Below are 23,170 nucleotides of genomic sequence, written 5' to 3' on the forward strand. Positions count from 1 at the left end.
ACCTTGGTACAATGTGCTGATTTAGCTGCAGTTGGGCACAGTGATGCTGTCTCTATAAACCTTCCTCATGCCATAGTCAGTGGCTTTGGGTGTGGTGAGCGGGCAATAGCTCTCTGAGAAAGTGCACCTCTGCACATCAGCATTTTATGTAAATGCAGCATGGCATATAGAGGCAGGAGAGGGCACCAGACCTCCCCTAGACCCTAGTTCTGTGGGCTTGGAGGTTCATGGAAGCTTAGGGAACTGAAACTTCCTATGGTCATAATTCATGTCTTCACATATGTCATATTCGTTCATATCAATCTTTGAAGTGCCTTCTTCCACATGCAGGCCAAGGTTACGTTCCACTTCTGACTTGATGACCTCTGACAAGCCTCTTCTAGCAACTACAGCGTCTTCCTGCTAAAAAGCTGGGTGTCAACTGCTGGAAGTCGTCTGAGTCTTCTCTCATTTTGTCAGAGAACCAGCACGCTGCAGGAACTTGGCAAGAGTTGTTGCATTTTAATGCCCTTGTAATTCCTCTTTTCTTTTATACAGATGCTTGGTATGCAGAAAGGGCTTCTTTTTCCCTTCTACAATTTACAAGTCTAACTTCCCATGATCAGGAATTTTAACTAGTTGATCGCTGCCACACACCTAGGAAAGTGTTTCAACCCCCCTTCAGTGATGGGGTGACTTTACGTTCAGATATCAAGTGATCTCACTCCAAACCCATCTTTCCAGAAGTCTGCCTTCACAGACCACAGTTGTGGGTGGTGGGACTCTCTGACAATCAGACTCTGAGGTGTTTTATAGAGAATGCCATTTAAGGGTATTTGGTCTCTTGGAAGGTTTGGGGAGAAGAGAGCTAAAGTTTGTCTGTGGTGCACATTCAGCAGCAAAGGCCACAGGGAACACAGCAACATGATGTTAGATAGATTTCAGATAAGAAATACTCACCCGTGATTCACAGTTGTGTACCACACAGGTGTGGGCATACCATGTAGTGTGTGTTCATTAAGTATCTGTTGATTTAACACAGTGCCAAATTTAAAGAAACCATTCCTAAAAGAAAAAAACAAAAGCAAAGTGTAATGGGCACATACAAGATGATACCGAATTGATTTCATTATTCATACAGGTTAAAGAAATAATCAGGAATAGGTTTTGTCCCATATACATAACACACACCTGATCCCATAGGGGTCTGCCAAGTCCTCGAGCACAAGGTAATGCAAAAATTGATTGATTATTGATTGGAAATATGCTGAAGGCCTCAGAATTTCATTAAAACATCATGTCAATAGCAAAGGTTTAAAAAAAGAGTTTTCTATTACATGGTAACAAGGTAAAGAGATTATAAAGAAATGTCTTACTCACTCTTTCTATAAACTAATACTGCTACCTGCAGGGAGTAACCCAAAGGGCACTCAAAGGAATGAAATCTGGCAGATGGATGTGTTCCACTTCATAGAATTTGGAAAATTGAAATATGTACTGCATACCATTGACACTTATTCAGGTTTTCAGTGGGTAACTGCATTGAGCTCAGAAAAGGCTGATTCATTAATCATGCTTTTATTAGAAGTTATGGCCATCATGGTTATACTCTCACAAATAAAAAAAGATAATGGTCCAGCATATGTCTCTAAAAGAGTGAAACAGTTTTTTGTTTATTATAATATAAAGCATATTACAGGCATACTAAACAATCTTACAGCTCAGGCAGTTATAGATAGATCAAATCAAAGTATAAAGGATATGTTAAACAAACAAAAAGGGATAGAAAATACCACCAGAAATAGATTGCATAATACTTTATTGACCATGAATTTTCTTAATGCTAATGAGAAAGGAACGATGGCAGCAGAGAAACATTGGATGATAGAAAAAACTTCTGAATTAAATCAGCCAGTATATTTCAAGGATGTGTTGACCTTAGAATGGAAACCAGGAGATGTGCTATATTGTGAAAGGGGTCACACTCTTGTTTCCACGGGAGAAGAAAAGCTATGAATGCCATCAAAATTAACAAAGATTCGGTTTGAAAAGGAAAAAGCTCTTGAGAAAGAGAAACGACAGCTTATGACAATCATACAGGTCATAAGGAAACCTCATAAGGGTTTTGGCAGGGTTCTTTCATTGTCTTTGCAGGAAAATACTCATCTTCAAAAAATTGAGAGACTTTGGACTTCTAGATGGCTAAAGTAGAAAAGATAAATATCCAGAAAAAAATCACTAAGCAAAGAAAAATCTGACTTATGATGATACATCACCTGCAGGATAAAATTTCATTGCCTGAACATGTATATATCTCTACTTAAAAATTAAAGCTGGCTTTGGAGCTGGACAGTGGCCATCCTCTTCTAAATCCAATCATGCTGTTAAAAGAGAAATACAGAGTCCCTGTCCCATATGTTATATCAGGGGCCAGGATTTATGGGGTGCACAGGATTTCTGACCATGGCACTTAGCTACAAATGCTTAATAACCATACCTGTGATGAGCTGTTTCATTCCCGTAAGAAAACAGATATTTGTAAATCAATTCAATACAAGGATGTAAGAGTGTAGTTGAAGAGGAGGCTTAAATTTTCCATTCTGGAAACTCCCAATCAACTCAAAATAAAGCCTTCTACTTCTCTTTCAGGATGACATATACTTCTTGGATCATTGTCAATTTCATTATTATTAGCAGATTATAATCAAGAGTGAGAACTGTGTGGCTTATTTTGACAAAATATCTCTGACAAATGATTTACCCACAATTCTGGTGTCTCTCACAGGTTTTAAAGGATAATTGGCCAGACTCATGGTGCTAGGCCAGGATTTTTAGGAGGTTTCACTTCCTGGGTTGCATATAGCAACCTTTTTAGTATGTACTTCTCAGTTCTCTTTTCTGCCCCTCCCTCCATCCTTCCCTTCTCCTTCCCTCACTCCCTCTCTTCTTTGCTATCCATATCTGTGTGTGTGTGAGAGAGAGAGAGAGAGAAAGAGAGAGAGAGAGAGAGAGAGAGAGAGAGAGAGAGAGAGAGAGAGAGAGATTGTGACTGGGTACAATAAGGGAAAAAAATGCTATACATGATGTTATAACTCCCATCAAGATATTGGTTTCAGATTAGCTATGAAATATGCCACTAATTCAAAAGATTATTTGGAAGAAAATTAAGGATGAAATAACAAAGAAAATTAATTTTCAAGATATGCAGGTGACAGAGAAACAACCTCCAAGATACAAAGTTTGCACAAATGTTGGAAGCAAAACTGGTAGCAAAGTCTTGCAGAAAACCTGGTGTGTTAGGAGTTCATAGCAAACAACGAGTCATGGAATGACCTCAAGTCACAAGACACATAAACATTCTACAAGAAGACCCAACTCTGAAAGATAGTGCTTGTCCTAGTCTGCTTCTCTGTTGCTGTCATGAAACACTGACCCAAAGCAACTCTGTGGAGTAAAGGGCTTGTTACTCCATCATTGAGGCTAACCAAGGCTGGAACTGAATCAGAAATCACAGATTACTACTGCTTGTTGACTTGTGCTCAGCTACATTTCTTACACAGGCCAGGCTCATCTGCCTAAGTATAGTACTTCCTAGAGTGGGCTGGGTCCTCCTACAACAATTAGAAATCAAGAAAATGCCCAAAAGGCACTATTACGAGGACTTAAAGATGAACATGTTTGGAGGTAGCATTTCCTGAACTCATGCACATCAAAGAACTATATTAGCAATTGTTTTTAATAATATATTATTTGTCATTAGACAAGTTTACACATTTATACAATATACTTGATCATATCCATACACATCCCAGGTTTCCTCTCAACTTCCTTTTTCTCTCTGGCTACCTCCAACAAACTCCCCTCCAACCTTCATGCTTTCTTTTTTTGTCCTGTATACAGTGAGTTCAGTTGGTTCTGCCCAGGTGTACATGAGTGTGGGACTGCCCACTAGATCATGAGTAACCTATCAATGGCCATACACCCACCCTAAATGACCGACCTTTTCTCAGCAGCTGCCAACTGCTAACAGCCCCTTGCTAGGAATTGGGTCTTATGAGACCCTCTCCTTTCCATGCTGGAAATCTGTCACTTATTCTCAGCATTTTAAGCAGGTAATCTTTAAAAAGACAATAAAACATGTGATCAGACCCAGAGATATGTGGAAAAAGATATTTGGATAACAAACAGAAAAAGAAAAACCAGAACCCCACTGAGATTTTATCAAACACATCTTAAATTTTCTGAAATTACAATATTCACCAACTGTTTTATAGGTTATGGCATAATTAGAACTCTAACACCCTAAGAAGAATAAAAAATGGTGCAGCCGCTGTGGGAAATGGTTTGACAGTTCTGTATACACCTATTGTTTTGTTCCTTGGGGCTACTATCAAAAAATGTCATCACACACTCATTGGGTAGCTTAGATGCAACAGAAATTTATCTTGCATTAATCAGGGTATCAGCAAAGTAGAAGGTCCAATTTCTGGTGATAATCTTCTCTCCAGTTCACTAACAGAACTCCTCACTGTGTCTCCATGGGGCAAGAGGCAGTTAGCAGCACATGGCTCTCCCAACAGCCACACCTCAAAGGACCATCATGATGGCAACACAGAGTCTATGTATGAATTCCACAGAGAGCATAAACAGACTAGCCATTTCATTTGAAAACATTTATACAAGAAAAATTAAAGCATATTTATACAAAGATATGTATACATATTTGATTGTAAATTTCTAGCAAAACTTATAAATCATACAACTGTTTATCAGTAGGTGTATATGCAAAGATACAATAGTATTCATTGGATTTCTACCCAGCAACAGAGAGGAAACTATTGATATATGCTATAATAGAGTTGAAATTCAACATATTATACAAAAATAATATAAGGAGAAATAAAATCTAATGTAGAGCACATTATAGAAACTGGAATAGAAATCTTTGTTTATAATACCTTTTTTTTTTCAGATAATGGAGCAAACTTACATTGAAACGGTTTATTTTAGGAGGGTACAGGTAGTATGCAAAATGTATCTGAAGAAGCTTGTAATACCAGAAAGTTGAAAAAGTGCTCAAACTTCAGTTGTCCTTTGTATTAGTTGACATATTTCACTCCACACCCACCCATCTTGACCACACAGCATAGTGAAACATGCCAACTGACACAAAGGACAACTGAAGGAGCTCCCAAACTCAAAGCTGAAAAAACTCGAGGAACAAAATGTATCCATAGTGATACATAGAAAGATGGGATAAAATAGTAATAAGGTGTGCTCCCACGCCGAATTATAAACAAAGCTTCCAGTTAGTTACTCCATCTTAATGGAAAGAGAACACAACTTTCCACATCCATACATTTCCACAAATGGCTCATAGTGACCTCCTTCCAAAGTGTGGAAACAATAAGTATATGAGGAACTCTGAGACCCACTACTTCACACAGGTACTCTAGGCCAACATCCTACCATAAGTCCTGTTCACAGTGAACTTTTAATCCAAGATAGTGAAAACAATGCTTGTCAATATTTACTTTCTTTCCCAAATCCATGAACCTTGCCTACATAGAGAATGTCATCCTACAAGAGTTCTCAGGACTACCAAACTGATGGAAAACAAGAGAAACCGTTGTAGCCTAGAGGAGCCTGGCAAGCCACTACAATAGTGAAACAAGGTGTCCTTGTGAAAGAAAATGGAGATTAAAGGAAAACTGTATGTGCTCTAGGTACTAGCTAAAAGCCACACAGCAAGCAGCCTGTGTTCTCTAATGGTGGGCTGCAGTCTGTATCATGTGCAGGAAGCAAACACTCACTTATTCTTTATTCTCTGCTAGATTTTGCTCTGAATCTACAAATATTTTGAAAATCAAGGCCTATTAGTAAAATCTTCGAAACATTTATATCTAATGCATTGTTGAAGGAGGGTTGTTTGTTTGTTTCCCAACTGCTCAGCCCCAAAATAATCACACAGAAACCATGTTATTTAAATCACTTCCTGGATCATTAGCTTTAGCTTCTTATTGGCTTACTCTTACATATTAATTTAACCCATTTCTAGTAATCTGTGTATCACCATGAGACTGTGATTTACAGGGTAAAGTTCCCAGTGTCTGTCTCCATCAGGGCTACATGGCTTCTCTCTAACTCCTCCTCCTTTCTCCCAGCATTCTGTTTAGTTTTCCCCCACCTAGCTCTATTACAAAATATATCTGCTATTGGCCCAAAACAGTTCCTTTATTAACCAATTGTATTCACAGCACACAGAGAGGAATCCCACATCATTTCCCCTTTTCTGTTTAAATAAAAAGGTTTTTTACTTTAACATAGTAAAATTACATATAAAAAAAAGTATCAAGCAAGAATTCTAGTTACTATATTTATCCACTTGAAATATACCTCTGTACATCTAGAAAATCTAACTAACATGACTACAAGCTTGACTATTATAGATGATCATCTATTAACCTGTATTTTTTTAATTATATATTACATTTCTAAATGAGCTGCACAAACACAATATCTTAATCAAGATCAGAAATACATATACACAGTATAATGAAATTGACCTTAAATTTCTATCAATAAACCAAGATCCATACCAATGCAAATTTCTATAGCATATCCCCCTTTAAAGGTAAACAAACATTTATAAACAATATTTAGGAATTTGGGAGTTGTTTTCTAGACTTCCTGCTGTTTGGAGGTGCTGTTAATCAGGTCTTTCATGGTGTATCCTGTGTGCTAGGTTCTTCAGTCAGTACTTGGGCAAAGTAATTTTTGGAGGGGTGTTCACAGTGACTTTTTAGAGGATACTTGGGTGCATCAAACCCATATTAGTTTGGAGGGACTCCACAGGTTCTCATCCTCTGTGGAAACAAAAGAAGAACCTTGTTTCTGAAGCAACATATGCTTAGACTCAAATTTTGAAGACAAAATACCTTTAAAGTATATATGTTGGTTACTTATCTCCTTCATAGTCAAAAAATTCAGAGACAACACAATAATTACATAATCCAGATTCTCTTTGTATATGCCATCTTTATGTGTCTTATTGTTTTTATTCTATTGCTTTTTAATATTTTATTATCTTTACTCCTTTAATCTATGACTGTCTGTACTCTGTCTCTTTAAAGACTTTGTTTTATTTTATTTTTTGTAAACCATCTACTTAACTTTTTATATTCTTTTTCTTCTCTCTCCCAAGCCTACACACATTTATCCAACACTGTGACTCATTTAGAAGTCTTTTATGTCTGAATGTGTCCTATTGTCTATCTGTAATTCTTTACTGTCCAGGAGCACCTTTTAAAATGCTAAGCACTTCTTAAAACTTAAGCCACACCATTGCTAGGGAAGATACAGCAGTGCCTGCTTGCCCTGCCCAATGTGACATGGCAGAGCTGTTCACTGCCTCTGAGAGCCAGGCACAATGCCCCATCTCTAGGCACACAGTCAGTCTATGTTGCCACCAAGCAAGCCATAGCACATTGCTCACAAGCTCCATTCAAATGCTTGGTTTCCTGAAAGAGCCAGAGGTCACACTGGCAGCACGGCCCAGAGAGCCAGTATTTCAAAAAGGCAGCTTTTATTTTCTACTACTATTATTGAATCACAAAAACCTCTCTTAAAGGGCCATGCCTCTGCTTGCTTCTAGCAAACAGAGGCCACCTAAGAAAATGCTGGTACCGAACCATGCTTAACTCTGTTCTTTTGTGTCTAGGATTCCTTTTTAAACTTTCTCAGGTTTTATGTGGATTTAGTTAGCTAGGTGGGTGTCAATTTGTTGGAAGAGGGCCGCTTGTTTGTTTCCTGACTGTTTAGCCCCAAAATAATCACACAGAAACTACGTTATTTAAATCACTGTTTGGTTCATTAGCCCTAGCTTCTTATTGACTAACTATTACATATTAATTTAACTCATTTCTAGTAATCTGTGTATCACCACATGGCTGTGGCTTACAAGGTAAGGTTCCCAGCATCTGTCACCATTGCGGCTACATGGTTTCTCTCTAACTCTTCCTTCTTTCTCCTGGCATTCCATCTAGTTTTCCCTGCCTAGCTCTGTTCCCATATACATCTGCTATAGGCCCAAAGCAGTTCCTTTATTAACTGTATTCACAGCATACAGAGCGGAATCCTACATCAACGCATAGCGAATAATTTAATATAACACTTAGTGAACCAGGCAGGACTCTAGAGCCCTAATATACAATGACAGAGGCAGATCACTGGCGACCAGAGTGGAAAGTGAAATTGCAAGGAAGCAATGAGAAAGGATAGTAAAAAGGGATTTTAAAGAGCATGAGTGCACTTTTTAAGACAAAAAGTCAGCATCTCACTTAGTCTGTGGTCAATGTTCTTCATATACATTATACATACACATATACATACATACATACATACATACATGCACACATACATATATACATACATGCATGCATAGGAGGATGTGTTTAGGAGGCCTCATTTCTTTCCTTCCCACACTCACTCTCTGCTCTGTCCCTAATGCTCCCTGCTGTTCCCACATTCCATTTTACCACTTGATGCCTTAAGGACATAAAATAACTGCTTCCTTGAATTCTCTTCTACCTCCCCAATTCTCTTACATCTAAATTAGTCAGCAATAACTCATTGCTTGGATAGTCAACGCCCAAACCCAGTGGTCCAATGTAACAGAGATTTACTTCTCATATGTAGAACCTCCCTGGTGACTCAGGCATTCAGGGTCCCTGCCTCTAGCAGCCCCACCTGCCCTGGAGCATTGGAGCCTTGAATGTTTCTTCTAGACCTGGGTGAGAATAACTGTAAGGCATTAGCATAAATAGACCTGGACACACTCAAAAGAATTTTTCTAAATGGGTAGCTCAGTTTCGAATAAGGCATATTTAAGACAGTGTCATGATACCCACCGATCTTGGGGTAAGCATGGAAACAATTATGTATGTATATGATTTATAGCTGTGTATGAAATATTTCAATTACTCATGTCACTCCACAGTGTTCTCATTAATTTAACGGCGATTTATTGTTATAGATAAGAATTATTCTAAGAGTAGAGAAACACTGAGAGGAGAAATCACTGCTTAGCCTGTCCCCTGGAGCTCTTCAGATGGGACACAGGGTATTTACTTAGGACCGAAGGGAACCTTATGAATATATAGAGATATATTAGGACAAGCCAAATATGACACTCAGCATTCGAACTTCCCACACAGGTAGAGATGTTACCAGCTGCCTTCCACTCCTAAACTGCTAAGTCACATCGGTGGCCCTCAAAAAGAGTGTGACCCCCTTGTCACAAGAATAGTTTGAATGTGCCTCCTCCATTTAGGAACGGGTTAAACAGGCAGCCAGTAATACACACACACACACACACACACACACACACACACACACACACACACACACACTTGCTGTTCTTTCAGAGGGCTCCAGTCAGCCCTCACAACCACCTGTAACTCCACCTCTAATGGCCCCACCCTCTCTTCTGGCCTCTGAGCACAATGTGGCATGCTCTTACAGAGACATACACATGTAATAAAAATTAAAATATTTGAGATCATTTTCTATATATTTTAAGAGCTAATGTCATTAAATGCCATTCACTATGTGGAATATTTACAAATTTCAAATCCATACAGTTTAGCTTTTGATAGGATATATTTTTCTCCCTTCTGTGCCTGGTATACTTAATTGATAGTATAAAATCTGATATGCGTAGGAGGTTTCTTCCCAGAGCACTTGATATTCCAAGTGGAACTCAGACTAGTGGGTGGCAGGAATGCCAGCTCCAGAGTTTTTGATCTAGCCGGTGATTGGCTAAGGAGGGGCTTTGGGCGGGCCTTCCTAGAGTGTAAGGTTTGTTAGAAAGCTATGGAGTCAGTCTAGACTGTCACTATCAGTTATGCTTTGTAGTATTTGCGAGTGTGATGATTCTGCAAGCCCAAAGAGAACTTGCTTCCCTTGGGGTTTCCCTGAGGAACCTGAAACCAGAGACTGATGAGACTGGAAAGAACCCAGGGAGCTTTAGAAGCTGTTGCCGCAGTAGGATGATTAAGAATGGATTGCCCCAAGATTTTAGCTTGGACTGTGGTGCAGGCTTCCTAGATGTCCGGGTTTCTACCAAGGGAACAAGTCCGCAGATAGCAGAAGCCCTTTTCGCAGCACCTATCACTTCAGCGCGGGACGCTTGAGCACCCAGACAGACACAGAAAAAGTCTTTTGAAGAACTCTTCCAGTACAGAGATCAGCTTGCTCTATCTACCTCTTCCTGCCCTCACCCCACCGCTGGGACAGCGCGACTGCCACCCTTCCTCTGCCTCTGGGTGGAGGGTAAGGACAGGAGCTGACCAGCACCGCCCCTCCGGGCCAGGAGGTGGAGATCCCAAGGGCCCTGCGCTTCATCACCCACTTCCCCCTCCCTCTGCCTCTATATCACCGGCACCCCCTCCTCCTTCTCTTTTCCCTCCTCCCTGGAGACAGGGGAGGAGAAAAGGGGAGCTCGGGTCGTCATGACTGAGCTGCCGGCAAAAAATCCGCGGGCACCCCACGCGTCGACAGCCGCGCCCTCCCCCACCCACGTCGGGTCCCCCTCGCTTGGACACTTGGACCCCTGCATCTTTCAGAGGAGCCAGCCATCGGACACAGCGTCTGTGGTCTCGCCTATACCCATTTCCCTGGACGAGAGGCTGTTCTTCCCTCGGTCCTGCCAGGGTCCGGAGTTCCCAGGCGGAAAAGCACAGAACGAGCGGTCGCTGTCCGAAGTGAAAGGAGCGTTCTCTGGAGTCGGCGCCTCTTGTGGGGCAGGAGGGAGCAGTCCCAGAGCCCCAGAGAAGGACAGCAGACTCTTAGACAGTGTCTTAGACACACTACTGGCGCCCTCGGGGACTGAGCAGAGCCACACCAGTCCTCCAGTCTGCGAGGACATCACATCTTGGTGTCTCTTTGGATCGGAGCTTCCAGAAGAACCCCGCAGTGTCCCTGCTACCAAGGGGTTGTCCCCGCTCATGAGCCAGGCAGAGAGCAAAGCTGGCGACAGCTCCGGGACAGGAGCGGGGCAGAAGGTGCTGCCCAAGGGGCTGTCACCACCCCGGCAGCTGCTGCTCCCGACCTCAGGGAGTGCTCATTGGCCCGGGGCAGGAGTGAAGCCTTCTGCGAAGCCATCTGCAGTGGAGGAGGAAGAGGAAGAGGAGGACTGTGGTCTAGAGACTGAGGGCTCCGCGGGTCCGCTTCTAAAGAGCAAACCTCAAGTACTGGAAGGCACGAACAGCGGAGGAGGAGTTGTAGCCAGCGCGCCCGCAGCGGCCCCAGGAGGCGTCACCCTGGTTCCCAAGGAAGATTCCCGATTTTCTGCTCCCAGGGTCTCCTTGGAGCAAGACGCTCCCCTGCCTCCCGGGCGCTCTCCACTGGCCACCACACTGGTGGATTTCATCCACGTGCCCATTCTGCCTCTGAACCACGCGCTCCTGGCAGCCCGCACCCGGCAGCTGCTGGAGGGGGACAGCAACGACGGCGGGGCCTCAGCCCAGGGCTCCATTGCCCCTCTTCGAGGCTCGCCCTCCACGCCATCACCGCCGGTGCCCTGCGGCGACTTCCCAGACTGCACCTTCCCGCAGGACGGCGACCCCAAAGAGGACGCGTTCCCTCTCTATGGCGATTTCCAGCCGCCAAGCTTGAAGATCAAGGAGGAGGAGGAGGGAGCCGAGGCATCTGCGCGCTCATCGCGCCCCTACCTGGTGGCTGGAGCCAGCGCTGCCACCTTTCCAGATTTCCCGCTGGCGCCGGCGCCGCCTCGAGCTCCCTCCTCCAGGCCCGGAGAGGCAACGGTGGCCAGTGGCCCCGGCAGTTCTGCGGTGTCGCCCGCGTCCTCTTCGGGGTCCGCGCTGGAGTGCATCCTGTACAAAGCTGAGGGCGCGCCGCCCACGCAGGGCTCGTTCCCGCCGCTGCCCTGCAAGCCCCCGACCACCGGCTCTTGCCTGCTCCCGAGGGACAGCTTGCCCGCCACTCCGGCTGCCTCGGCAGCCCCCGCCATCTACCCGCCGCTAGGTCTCAACGGGCTCCCGCAGCTGGGCTACCAGGCCGCCGTGCTGAAGGACAGCCTGCCCCAGGTCTACACGCCCTATCTCAACTACTTGAGGTGAGCACCTGCCCCGGGCCGCTCTGCCCCACCCTCCAGCAGCTCAAGGTAGCAGGGTCTCCGTGGGAGGCCTAGGCCTTGGAGACCTGACACCCTCTTGCCTGTACCTCCCTTTGTTTTACGTTTTCTCCGGGCTTAAGAGGTGCAGATAGTTTTGTTGCACCCTCCCCCAAACACTGAAAACTTTCAGAAGCGGAACTACCCTGTTTCAAAACCTGCAGAGATTGTCTGAGAACGGGGGTGTTGGGATGCCTTCTAGTGGGTTGAGTGCTTCCTTAGATTCATTAAATACTTCCTGAGAAGGACAAGGACCGTGTGTGTGTGTGTGTGTGTGTGTGTGTGTGTGTGTGTTGGAGAGACTGAGGCACTAAGGTCATCTGGGAGGGGTGGGGCCTAAATGCGGCTTCAGAACTGAAAGCAGAAACACCTCAGGGATCTGAGCAGGTCTCTGGCCCAGTTTTTCCTAGGAACCTCAAGAGTGAAGTAAACTGCAGAAGGGAAGAATTTGGAAGGTGGGTTTATACTCAAGTACAGTGCAGCCAGAAAACAAACAAACAAACAAACAAAACGCTCGGATCTGTAGTCTTCTCTGTTGTGACCAGGCGAACTAAAGTCAGTGTGTTCACGATAACTTAAAATAACACCTATATTTATGTGTTAGAGCAATCCGTCATTACAGGGTGGTGTTTTCAAAAAGGAACCACTGCTAAGTTCACTTAAACTCCCAAAACTCAGCCGTGTTTGCTGTGATCTTGCAATCAGGAAGGATGTCACATTTCATCCTCCAAAGACAAAATCCCTTCTGTATAAAGTCTCTTTTTATTTATTGAAAATATTTCCGCCTCCTCCCTGCCTCCCACTCCTCTCCCCCTCCCCACTCCTCTTCTCCTCTCCCCACTCCTTTCCCCTCCCCCACTCCTCTCCTGTCCCTCTCCAGTCTGAAGGGCAGTCAGGGTTCTAGGCCCTGTGGGAAGTCCAAGGTCCTCCCCCCTCTATCCAGGTCTAGGAAGGTGAGCATCCAAACAGGCTAGACTCCCAAAAAGCCAGTTCATGCAGTAAAATCAAAACCCAGTGCCATTGTACTTGGCTTCTCAGCAGCCCTCATTGTCCGCCGTGTTCAGAGTCCGGTTTTATCCCATGGTTTTTCAGTCCCAGGCCAGCTGGCCTTGGTGAGCTCCCAATAGATCAGCCCCACCGTCTCAGTGGGTGGGTGCGCCCCTTGCGTTCCTGACTTCCTGAGCTTGGGGGAATGGGATGGTTGGGATAAAGGAAAGGTGGATATGGGACCAGGGAAGTATATATCCTAATTAAGGGAGCCATCTTAGGGTTGGCAAGAGTCTTGACTCTAGAGGGGCTCCCAGGTGTCCAGGGAGATGTCCCCAGTTAGTTCCTTGGGCAGCTGAGGAGAGGGAACCTGAAATGACCCTATCGTATAGCCATACTGATGTATCTTGCATATCACCATAGAACCTTCATCTGGAGATGGATGGAGATTGAGACAGAGACCCACACTGGAGCACCGGAATGAGCTCCCAAGGTCCAAATGAGGAGCAGGAGGCGGGAGAACATGAGTAAAGATCTCTTTTTTACCAGGAGATTCTAGCTTTGTGAACGTGAAAAAATGTTCTGGCCCACCTTTTATGATTTTTAAAAAATGGCTAATAAATTGCAGGTTCAATGAATCCATTATAGGCAGTTTATGAAGTAGCAAGTTCAGTTCACCTGACTTTGAAATGTGTGTGTGGGGGGGGCTGTCCTGGGAGCTGGGGATGTGGCTCAGTTCCTAGAAAGGTTGCTGCTTGCCCATCATACACTAAGCCCAGATTTCTGTCCCTGCACCTCATAAACTGGGTATGGGGGGAAAATCCTCTATTCCTAGCACTTGGAGACTCGAGACTGAAAGTTCATGAGTTCAAGGCCTGTGTCTGGTATGTAGGAAGTTTAAAGCCAACCTGGCTTTATGAGACCTTTATCAAAAAACTAAAACACAAGCCAAAAATATGACTAAATAATATGTTTCTGTGTAAAAAAGGCTTTGGTGTCATCAATGCCAGTTTAAGAAAGCTTTCTTTATCAGGCAGCAGTGAACCTAAAACTAAGTGGAGCCTATTTTGCGTTTCAAGGCCAGACTCGGACACCACCCAGAATCCACAGTATGGCTTTGATTCCTTACCTCAGAAGATCTGCTTAATCTGTGGGGACGAAGCATCTGGCTGTCACTATGGCGTGCTCACCTGTGGGAGCTGCAAGGTCTTCTTTAAACGGGCAATGGAAGGTAGGCAGACTGGTCGTCAGCCCTCATCTCCGTTCTGCGTCGTGGAGATAACCGAATACTTTTACATTTCAATTATCCCTTATTTCTAAGAAACGGTGACATCTCTTTAAACCTTAAACTGTGATGCTATTTTAACAGTGTGTGTGGCCTACAATGCCCGCGGGTCGCTGTGGTTGGCTATTATAACTTAGTGATGCGTGACACACTTTCAACAGTCCATTTTAGTTCTGACACTGGGGACCGTGCTGCTGATCAGTGATTCTGCTCCTGTCAATATGCAGTTTTATCCTAGTGCCACAGACATTTGTAGCTACTGCATAAATCAAACACTGGGTTTTATGGCAAAAGAAAAATTATGTAATTAAAGTTTTTTTTTTACATGTTCAGAGTGTGGTTATAAATACATGGCATATTTATACACGTTGGAGAACATCTGATAAAAATGCAAATTCTGTTTGTATTTTCTATAAATACATAGGGATATATTATATAATTCTAAACAAAAGTCTAGTTTTTTGTTTAACATAGTCTTATGTGTACAAGAGGACAGGAGCAATTGCTGATAATAACTGGACAACCTGGATATCACAGTAACACAATTTCCCTAGGACTATCTTGCTTTAAGTAAAACATGAACTTTTTTTTTCTCTTTGGTTTTTCGAGACAAGGTTTCTCTGTAGCTTTGGTGCCTGTCCTGGTCTAGCTCTCAGAGACCAGGCTGGCCTCTGCCTCCCAAGTGCTGGGATTAAAAGCATGCGCCACCACCGCCTGGCTAAAGCATGCACATTCTAAAAGAACATTTTAGTTACCTTCCACAGAAACATTTTAAAATTTCTACCATCTCAGTAAACTCCAAGTCAAACATGTTTACCTTTGAAGATCATGTCACAATTTGATGCAGGAAATAGATGCATTTTCTAACAAGCTGACACAAAATGCTGAGGTCACACGTGGGCCAAGGCTGAGATGCCATGACCACACATGTCAGCTGTCTGGTCTCCTCTTTCCCAGGGGTCTGAGTTTTAACAGGCCCTGCCCACTTATAAGTGGCTGTGTAGAAACTGGAGCCTTAATACTTTAAGGGCTTCCAGCGGGGCTCTGCATAGAAATACGTGTCTTTTGTTCACGGTTAGAAGGTATTTCCTCAAAATGATTGAAGTGATATTGAATGCACTCCACTTCAAGTGTCCCCAAGTTCACTGAGGCACCCTTTAGCAGCAAGTCTGGGGCAAGCAGGACACCTTAACTCTTCAGACTTGTTACTGGAGTCTTGAGTACTCCTTCCATGTTAGGGTTCCCTGTAATCTATAACATCCCTAGACTATCATAAATTTATAATTGAGCATCTTCTTTTAGATCCTCCCAAGGTCAATTATTCTAGCCTATTTCTGTTTTACAGATAAGCCAGTCTCAAAGACACAAATCTGGGTAATTATTAGCTGATTCTCAGTGGACATATATTAATGCTCTTAACTGTAATGCTTTGAGTTAAATGTGCTTTTGCTTTGCAGAAGTTACTCCACCAAATACATGCACAGAATGAGGATCATCTAAGTCATTGCCCTTGCAGTAGCATCTCAATTTACTCTCAAAGACATTGTAAGGCACTGTTTTAAAACAGAGCAGAATTAAAGCATTTTTTTCAGCGATACAAGAAACAACTAAAAATACTTAGAAATCCTTTTATAAATCCTTCGTGAAGTTAGAGCAAGGTTTTTATACTCCATGGGTATGTGTGTAGCAATTATTATGTGCTTCCTATATGAAGATTCATGCTAAACGTTCTCTTGTATGACTTCATTTCCTTCTGTCTTGAACACAAAATGAGGGTAATATAAATGAAGAGTTACCATATACAAAAATAAAACGTTTCAGTAAAGATTCTCTTTAAGCACCCAGATAAATATTCATAAAGCTTAGGAGATTATATGGTTTCCTGTGGGAGCAGAGGGGAGGGCTTGAGGGCTTTCTTTTTCAAATGTGTGTGTGTGCATGCGTGTGTCTGTGTATGTGTGTGCATGCATGCATGCGTGCGTGCGTGCGTGTGTGTGTGTGTGTGTATTTGTCAGAGGACCACATGTGGAATCAGTTCTCTGCTTCCACTTTTGCATAGATTCTGAAGATCAATTCCCACTGTCAGGCTTGCACATCAAGCTCTTTAACTACTTACTGAGCTGTATTTCTGGCCTGTGAACTGGGATTTGTAGGTTCTAGAATAATAAGGGGAACTTTAGGGAACATATATGCCCATCAATTGGCTAAAGGGCAAAGAGGTTTCTAAACATGGAGGAGAGCTGTGAAATATACACACTCAGGGAAGACAGAGAGTTGGGGTTTGGGTGAATTGGGAACCAGTGAGCAAATGCAAGTGAGGGGATAGAAGCTAGAAGTTTCTAGAAATTAGAGATAACAAGAAGAACTTCAGGGGTTTGGTGAAATTACAATAGAGCTGGACTGTGAGTTAGTTAAAGGCAGAGGTCTGTGTACAAGCCAGCAGGGCCAGAAGGAGAACAGCAAGGCAGTTAACTGAGCTTATGTGGATGGCGGCTCTGGCATCACAAAGTACCTCCTCCTTCCCACTCGCTAAGTATAATAGGCTCTGCTGAACTCTCCTCATCCCCACAGAGAGGCAAGCTGTTCCTCCCTCCTTGCTCAGGAGGGAATCAAGCTGCCTGTGCAACAGTTAGGAAGTGGTCAAGTCAGGTTCCAAATCCAGATGGTATGCTCCAGGTCTCAACCCTCAACCACACACTTCCTTTCAGATATGTTTGTCAAGTGAGGAAACATCTAGAATGCTAAACAAGAATATTAAGAGGATGTCAAGCTTGGGCACATAGAAATGTGTGGTAGAAAGATGTGCACCATGCTCACATTTGGTGAGGAGTCCAGAGGAAAAGGCAACCCCAGTGTGGGGAGGTGGAACGAGGAAATGGGCAGGAATCACACAAGGTCTAGCAAAGATGTGAAAAAGAAAAACACCTGCCCATAACTGGTTTTATGGGAGAAGCAAGCCTTTCTCACTGGCTTTCTCTGTGTCCACAACGACAAGAAAAATACTAGGCATTCAGTAAACAAATATTTTCCGTATGAACTGGCCATCATAAGTAATTATTGCTGCACTCTCATTATTTGAATGTTTGACTATGTGACAAGATTGCTAGTATAGATATTCAGTGTGATATGATTGAGCAAATACTATAACATAATTAAAATGTATTCTTTATAAGACTCAAGTCTACATAGCATGGATGTATTTGTAATTGTTTTGTTATACTATAACATTTTAGTTTAGGTATTAATTATTCATGAATTAAATTACCCATTGTAAATTAGTTCCTTACTGAGTACCTGTCATGCTAAGGCCCTTTGATAGGTACTGGTGTGAGATTAATAAAGCAATGTACATATAACTGAGCACTGCTTGAGCAGTGATATTCAGAAAATGACATTCCATCAATACCTACTCATAACTAATTCCATATGTAGTGGTTTATTTATGTGGTGGTAGACTCCCTGAAACACTGGCCCCTTATCAGAAATAAGGGCATTTAGAAATTGCTGAATTAGCGAAGAACTGTCATGGGTGAAAACAGGACATAGGTGTATTGTGTTTATTAAGAAAAAGCTTCAACTGGTGAAAAGAATTGATGTTTTAAAATACGGCTGACTTAGCATCGATTTCCTCCTCGGTACAGTTTAACCAAGAGGACTGGTAGAAGTGTGTCCACCACCACCTGCATGAGCTGCATTTCCTCGGCCTTTAAGTTTGGTACATTTTATCTTCTGTAGTCCACAAAACTATCCAACAATCTCCTCCACTGTAATTTATGTAACCAGCACTTGGGCTCTTGAGAAGATAATTCACCAGTTGTATTTGCTTTAATGTGTTCTCAGAAAGAGGTCACCCTTTGGCAATTTTCCCATTACCCTAAAAATAAATGTGTAGTAATTCACTGGACTTCATTTCCAAACCCACTGCCAACTTCTTCCCAAGTGGAGGTCATTCTGTCGAGCCTGATGATGAATAAACATGGTGAGAGCTATGACGCAGTGAAGTAAGGAGATGGAAATATAGCCTTGAGTGTTATATCTTTGACCATTCTTAATGACCCTTTGGCACCTGTTTCTCACTGCCAGCAATGTACAGAGGGCATCCATACTAACCATGGCAGCTATGCTCCCACTGGAACTTCTGAGTCCTGAATTTTCTTCTCACTGCCCAAGGAACATGACAGTGCATTGCACTTTAAAAAATTAAAACAATATTGAGAAAGTTTAAGTCTTCATGATCAACACTGTTAATTTTCTCCCATCGCTATGATTCTTCTGTGTCTCTAACTCAGTGTATAATATTTTAAAGCGTTAAAACATAAATAGTGCCACACTTTTCATATAATGATGTGTGTGCATATGCATTTGCTTGTGTATGTATATGTATGTTAGTGGATGTATGTATATTATATATATGCAAGCTTCTGTATAAATGTGTGTGCATATGTATGCCTGTACAAAAGTGGATATTCATGTGTATATACATATATGTGTATGCTTTTGTGTTTCTGCATGTGTATGTGTTCATGTGTATCTTAGTCTTGTTCTATTGCTGTAAAGAGACACAATGACCATGGCAACTCTTATAGAGGAAAGCATTTAATTTGGTCTTGCTTGCGGTCTATCATCCTCATCATGGGGAGCATGGTGGTAAACAGGCAGACATGACAGCTGAGATTTCCATATTTGAATGCAAAGGCAGCAGGCACAGGAGACAATGGGTATGACTTGAGCATTTGAAACCCCAAAGCCCACTCCCAGTGACACACTTATTCCAAGAAGGCCACACCTACTCCAACAAGGTCACACTCCTAATACCTCTCAAGTAGTGGCACTCACTGATAGCTAAAGCATTCAAACATATGAGCCTATTGGAGCCATTCATATTCAAGCCACCCTTGCCTCCATACGTGCATGCATGTGTGCTTTTATTCATATATGCATGGGATTTGTGTACACATGGTTACATAAGTGGGTACTTGTGTGTACATATATGTGAATGGATGATGCATGCTGATGTGTGTTCCTGTGTGCATTCATACATGTGTATGGGTTGAAGTGTATGTATATGTGCATACACATGCATATGTGTTTATGCTTAGGTGTGCTGTATGTGTGTGTGTGCATGAATGTAGGGGTGTGTGTGTGTGAGCATATGCATATAGTTCTAAGTTTGTCTTTTAAGTTCTCTATAATGCTTTGTAGAATGAAATTCCTTCTCTCCAAGTGTTGCTGAAGTAAGCATTTCTTGTACTTTGTAAATTTATATTCCATTCTCCAGGATTTAAATTATTTTAGTGAAACCTCTAACACACTAAATCCTACTGCCAACACTATTTCATTCACTCATTTATTCATTTCAAAGTTATCTGCTTTTGCTACATTTAAAGATGGATTGGGCTGGGACCACAGAGATGAATACATATGTAATCCCTGCCTTCAACCACCACAAATGTAGGAAGGGGAAACTCAAAAGCAGCAACCAAATCTAGTTTCCCAAATGTGCACACACATGCCAAGCATGCATGAGTGAATGCAGACAAGCATACATACACATGCATAAACACAAGCACATACACATATATGCATGTGCACATGAACCTGCACTTCCGCACAGACACAAACATGTACACACATATTTACACAAAAGAATGCACATACATCCACATATGCAGCATATGCACACACATTCGTGCACCCACATACATGTGCACACATTGTACACATGTGCACATGTGTGCATGCACATACACATTATTATATGGCAGTGATGTGAAAATGTTCTGGAATGTAATATCCTGGAGTTGTCGGAGACAGAACCACATTGCAGGAGTCCAGGGAATGCAGGATATCCCACTGCATCATTCGATGTTACACGAGGGTTCACTCTTCTAACAGACCCTGCCTGGGCACCAGTCGAACACATATAACTTCTTTATGAACCCAGTGAAGTTTGAAGGTATATATTATATCTATTTTTTTTCAAGAAATACACAAAGAATTGCCACTTTCCATTAAGTCTGATTCTAATGTCTGTCTCTGTCTTTTAACTCCAGTTCTTTGCCTATTTTGCATTTGGACAAATACTGATTACATTTCAGAAGTAAACGTGCTCTTCCCCAGGAGACTGGGGTTAGAGCTGTGTTCCTTAACTCAGTGCTAATCTGTTTTCTGCTCAGAGCAGTTCTGCATTGTGCTGTTTATTTGATTTATCCTTCTATTCCAAACTTTATTTAAACAAATGATTCTAAGCCAACACACACACACACACACACACACACACACACACACACACACTTCTGTAACAGGAAATCCTAAAGTCCTTAGTCAAGTGTTTAATGTTGCCAGAGCAAATCCTGGGCAGGTCCTTACTTTATGAGGACATCTTTGACATTTGTGAACAGATCGGAGGACACTGTTTGGTCAAGATTTAGCATGAGAACTCTCCCATAATTTAGTTGAACACACACACCGACACCTGAAAACCATTCCTGAGACTGATACCTGTCTTTTGTTAGCAAAATAGTGTCTCCATTGATCTTAATTAAGACAGACTTTAAAATGGACACATGGGTCACTTCTCTTGATTTTTAAAATTTGTCATCATTTAAAGCATTTGAAAGTCACATAGGAAGGTGGTGGTGTATCTCTGCAATCCCAGCCTTAGGGAGACTAAAGCAGAAAATCTATGTGTTTAGAGTCATCCTAATCTACAAAACAAGACCATATTTTCTAAAAGAAGTAAGTCATATATTCCGTACTTGTTCAATATCTACCTAACAACTTACAGAAGGGGAATAAATACAGTATCCACTGTTGCTACATGAGTGAACACAATTAAACATTGGATGCATGCTCCACTTAATTTCTCTTTGGGAAGTTTGTTCTTTTCAATGAACTATGCTATGTTATTTTATAATATGATGATTCTTATAAACCCCATCTTCTTTCTTTCTTTCTTTCTTTCATTTCTATAGACTAAAGAAGAAAAATTTCATGCTCACAAACTTTACTATTAAGTCAGTTTTAAATTCATTTCATCTTAATTGCTGCTACATCTGCTCTTTTCTTGACTTTTTTTCCCTTACTAACCATTTTATGGAGGCACATTATACAATATAATCATATCGTCTTTAGGAACACATGCATAGACTTTCCATTTTTGTTATTGTTCCATGATCAAGGAACAACATACAGGATTATGTAGATAGCATAAACAAAATTATAGAATGGTTATAACTAATTTTTAAATGAAGGGACTCTCCTTAGCTCATTTGATTTACTAACGCATGGTTAGCCACTATAGTAGACTGTGAGGCAGACTTTCTTTTTCTCCATATATCTATGGCTTTAAGGAACAGCAGAGCTGATTCCCTCCAGAAGGCCTCACCCTCTGTGTCTGTGGATACTGTCTCTTCAGTAGAAAAAGACAGAGTTCTTGGTGCTGAAGAGATTCAAGTGCGTGGGGGAGTGGCCAATTAACAAATGGTCCTGCAGTTTGGTGGAATGGCTGTCAGTGAAGTGGTCAGAAAGCCCAGATGGCTTATGTTACTGTTTTTATATGGTAGAAACCATGCTAAATACTTTAAATTATGTCTTCTATCTCCCACAACAATCTTTCAACAGAATTTACCATTCCCACTTCAGAAGGAAGTAGGCCAGGCCTCAGAACTCATGTCAACCAAGTTCCCCAAATAAGACAGAGTACTGGATGAAAGCACTCACTTCACCTCACAGAAGCAAAAGGTGGGCTGTTAGGGTGTCCCTCCCTGCACGTCCATGTGTCTCTTTATTGAAGCAGAACTTAAGAACCATTAAAGTCATTTTCCAATGCAACTTCTGCTATTGTTAACTCAGGAAAAATATCCTCAATGGGTTGAGCTAGCTCCTATCTCAAAAATAAAGAACAAAGTAAAATTGAGCAGAAAAAAAAACAAACAGGGAACCCCAGCCTTTTCTATGCTGACAACTTTCTCCATAGAATGGCAGATACTGGACAGACTGCAGAAACAATATTACTTGCAGACAAACATAATATTTTTTGTTAGGAAAAAGAAAGTATCTCTGCATTGGGAGGCATCTTTGTTGTATAGAGAAGGTTTGGAAAAGCAATAGTACCTGGGCATGAGTCCCCTAGACAGAGAAACTGTAAAGACCAAGTGCCCATGGTTACATTCTTGAACACTTGTAAACAGACATTCTAGATTGCTAATCTGCCTAAGAGTCTCAACAGTTAGTTCATGAGCAAGCTTAACAATAGTGACATTTATTAAATACTTCCTTCATGCCAGGAAGTTTCCCAGGCAAACAGTGTGGAAGTGGCAGAGCTGAGACAGGAGCCAGAATCTTCTCTCCTGTAATGTCACACATCATCCATCTGAGAGTGTGAAGTGTTCATCAGTGCTTGTAATAAAAACTCATTGACATCAAGGAAGGCGCAGGTTGGATAACTGAATATTTAGAAGGAAAATTCCCTAAATAGGAGGAGATATTAGTATCTTAACTAAGGATCTTTCCCTGTAAGCAGTCCTTTCGTTCTTCATGTTGTCTGGGAGACTCCCTTCCTTTCCCTCCCCTCTGCTCCCCTCTCTTTTCCCACAGAGAAGGCTAACTGATAAACAAAATGGAAAATGCTGGCATGCGTTACCAAGTAGATTTCTGTAAAAGACTTGGCTCCACCCTCCTCAGCAAGTGTCCAAAGCTCCATTTGTTCTAACCACCCAGCTGAC

At 42.2% G+C, this 23,170-nt stretch overlaps 1 protein-coding gene across 1 annotated transcript in view; it reads left to right on the forward strand.

Annotated features, from left to right (window-relative positions):
• The first annotated feature begins 10,346 nt into the window (after positions 1-10,346).
• The window catches only part of Pgr (progesterone receptor), a 59,412-nt gene continuing 46,588 nt past the window's right edge, over positions 10,347-23,170 (forward strand). The window contains exons 1-2 of the mRNA XM_050162193.1: positions 10,347-12,115; positions 14,239-14,390. Coding sequence (XP_050018150.1) covers positions 10,491-12,115; positions 14,239-14,390 — 1,777 coding nt within the window. The 5' untranslated portion in view covers positions 10,347-10,490. The remainder of the gene's footprint in view (positions 12,116-14,238; positions 14,391-23,170) is intronic.

The sequence above is a fragment of the Alexandromys fortis genome, unplaced genomic scaffold (assembly GCF_014885135.2).
Source record: "Alexandromys fortis isolate MF-2015 unplaced genomic scaffold, M_Fortis_MF-2015_v1.1 scaffold_112, whole genome shotgun sequence".
Taxonomy (NCBI): Eukaryota; Metazoa; Chordata; class Mammalia; order Rodentia; family Cricetidae; genus Alexandromys; species Alexandromys fortis.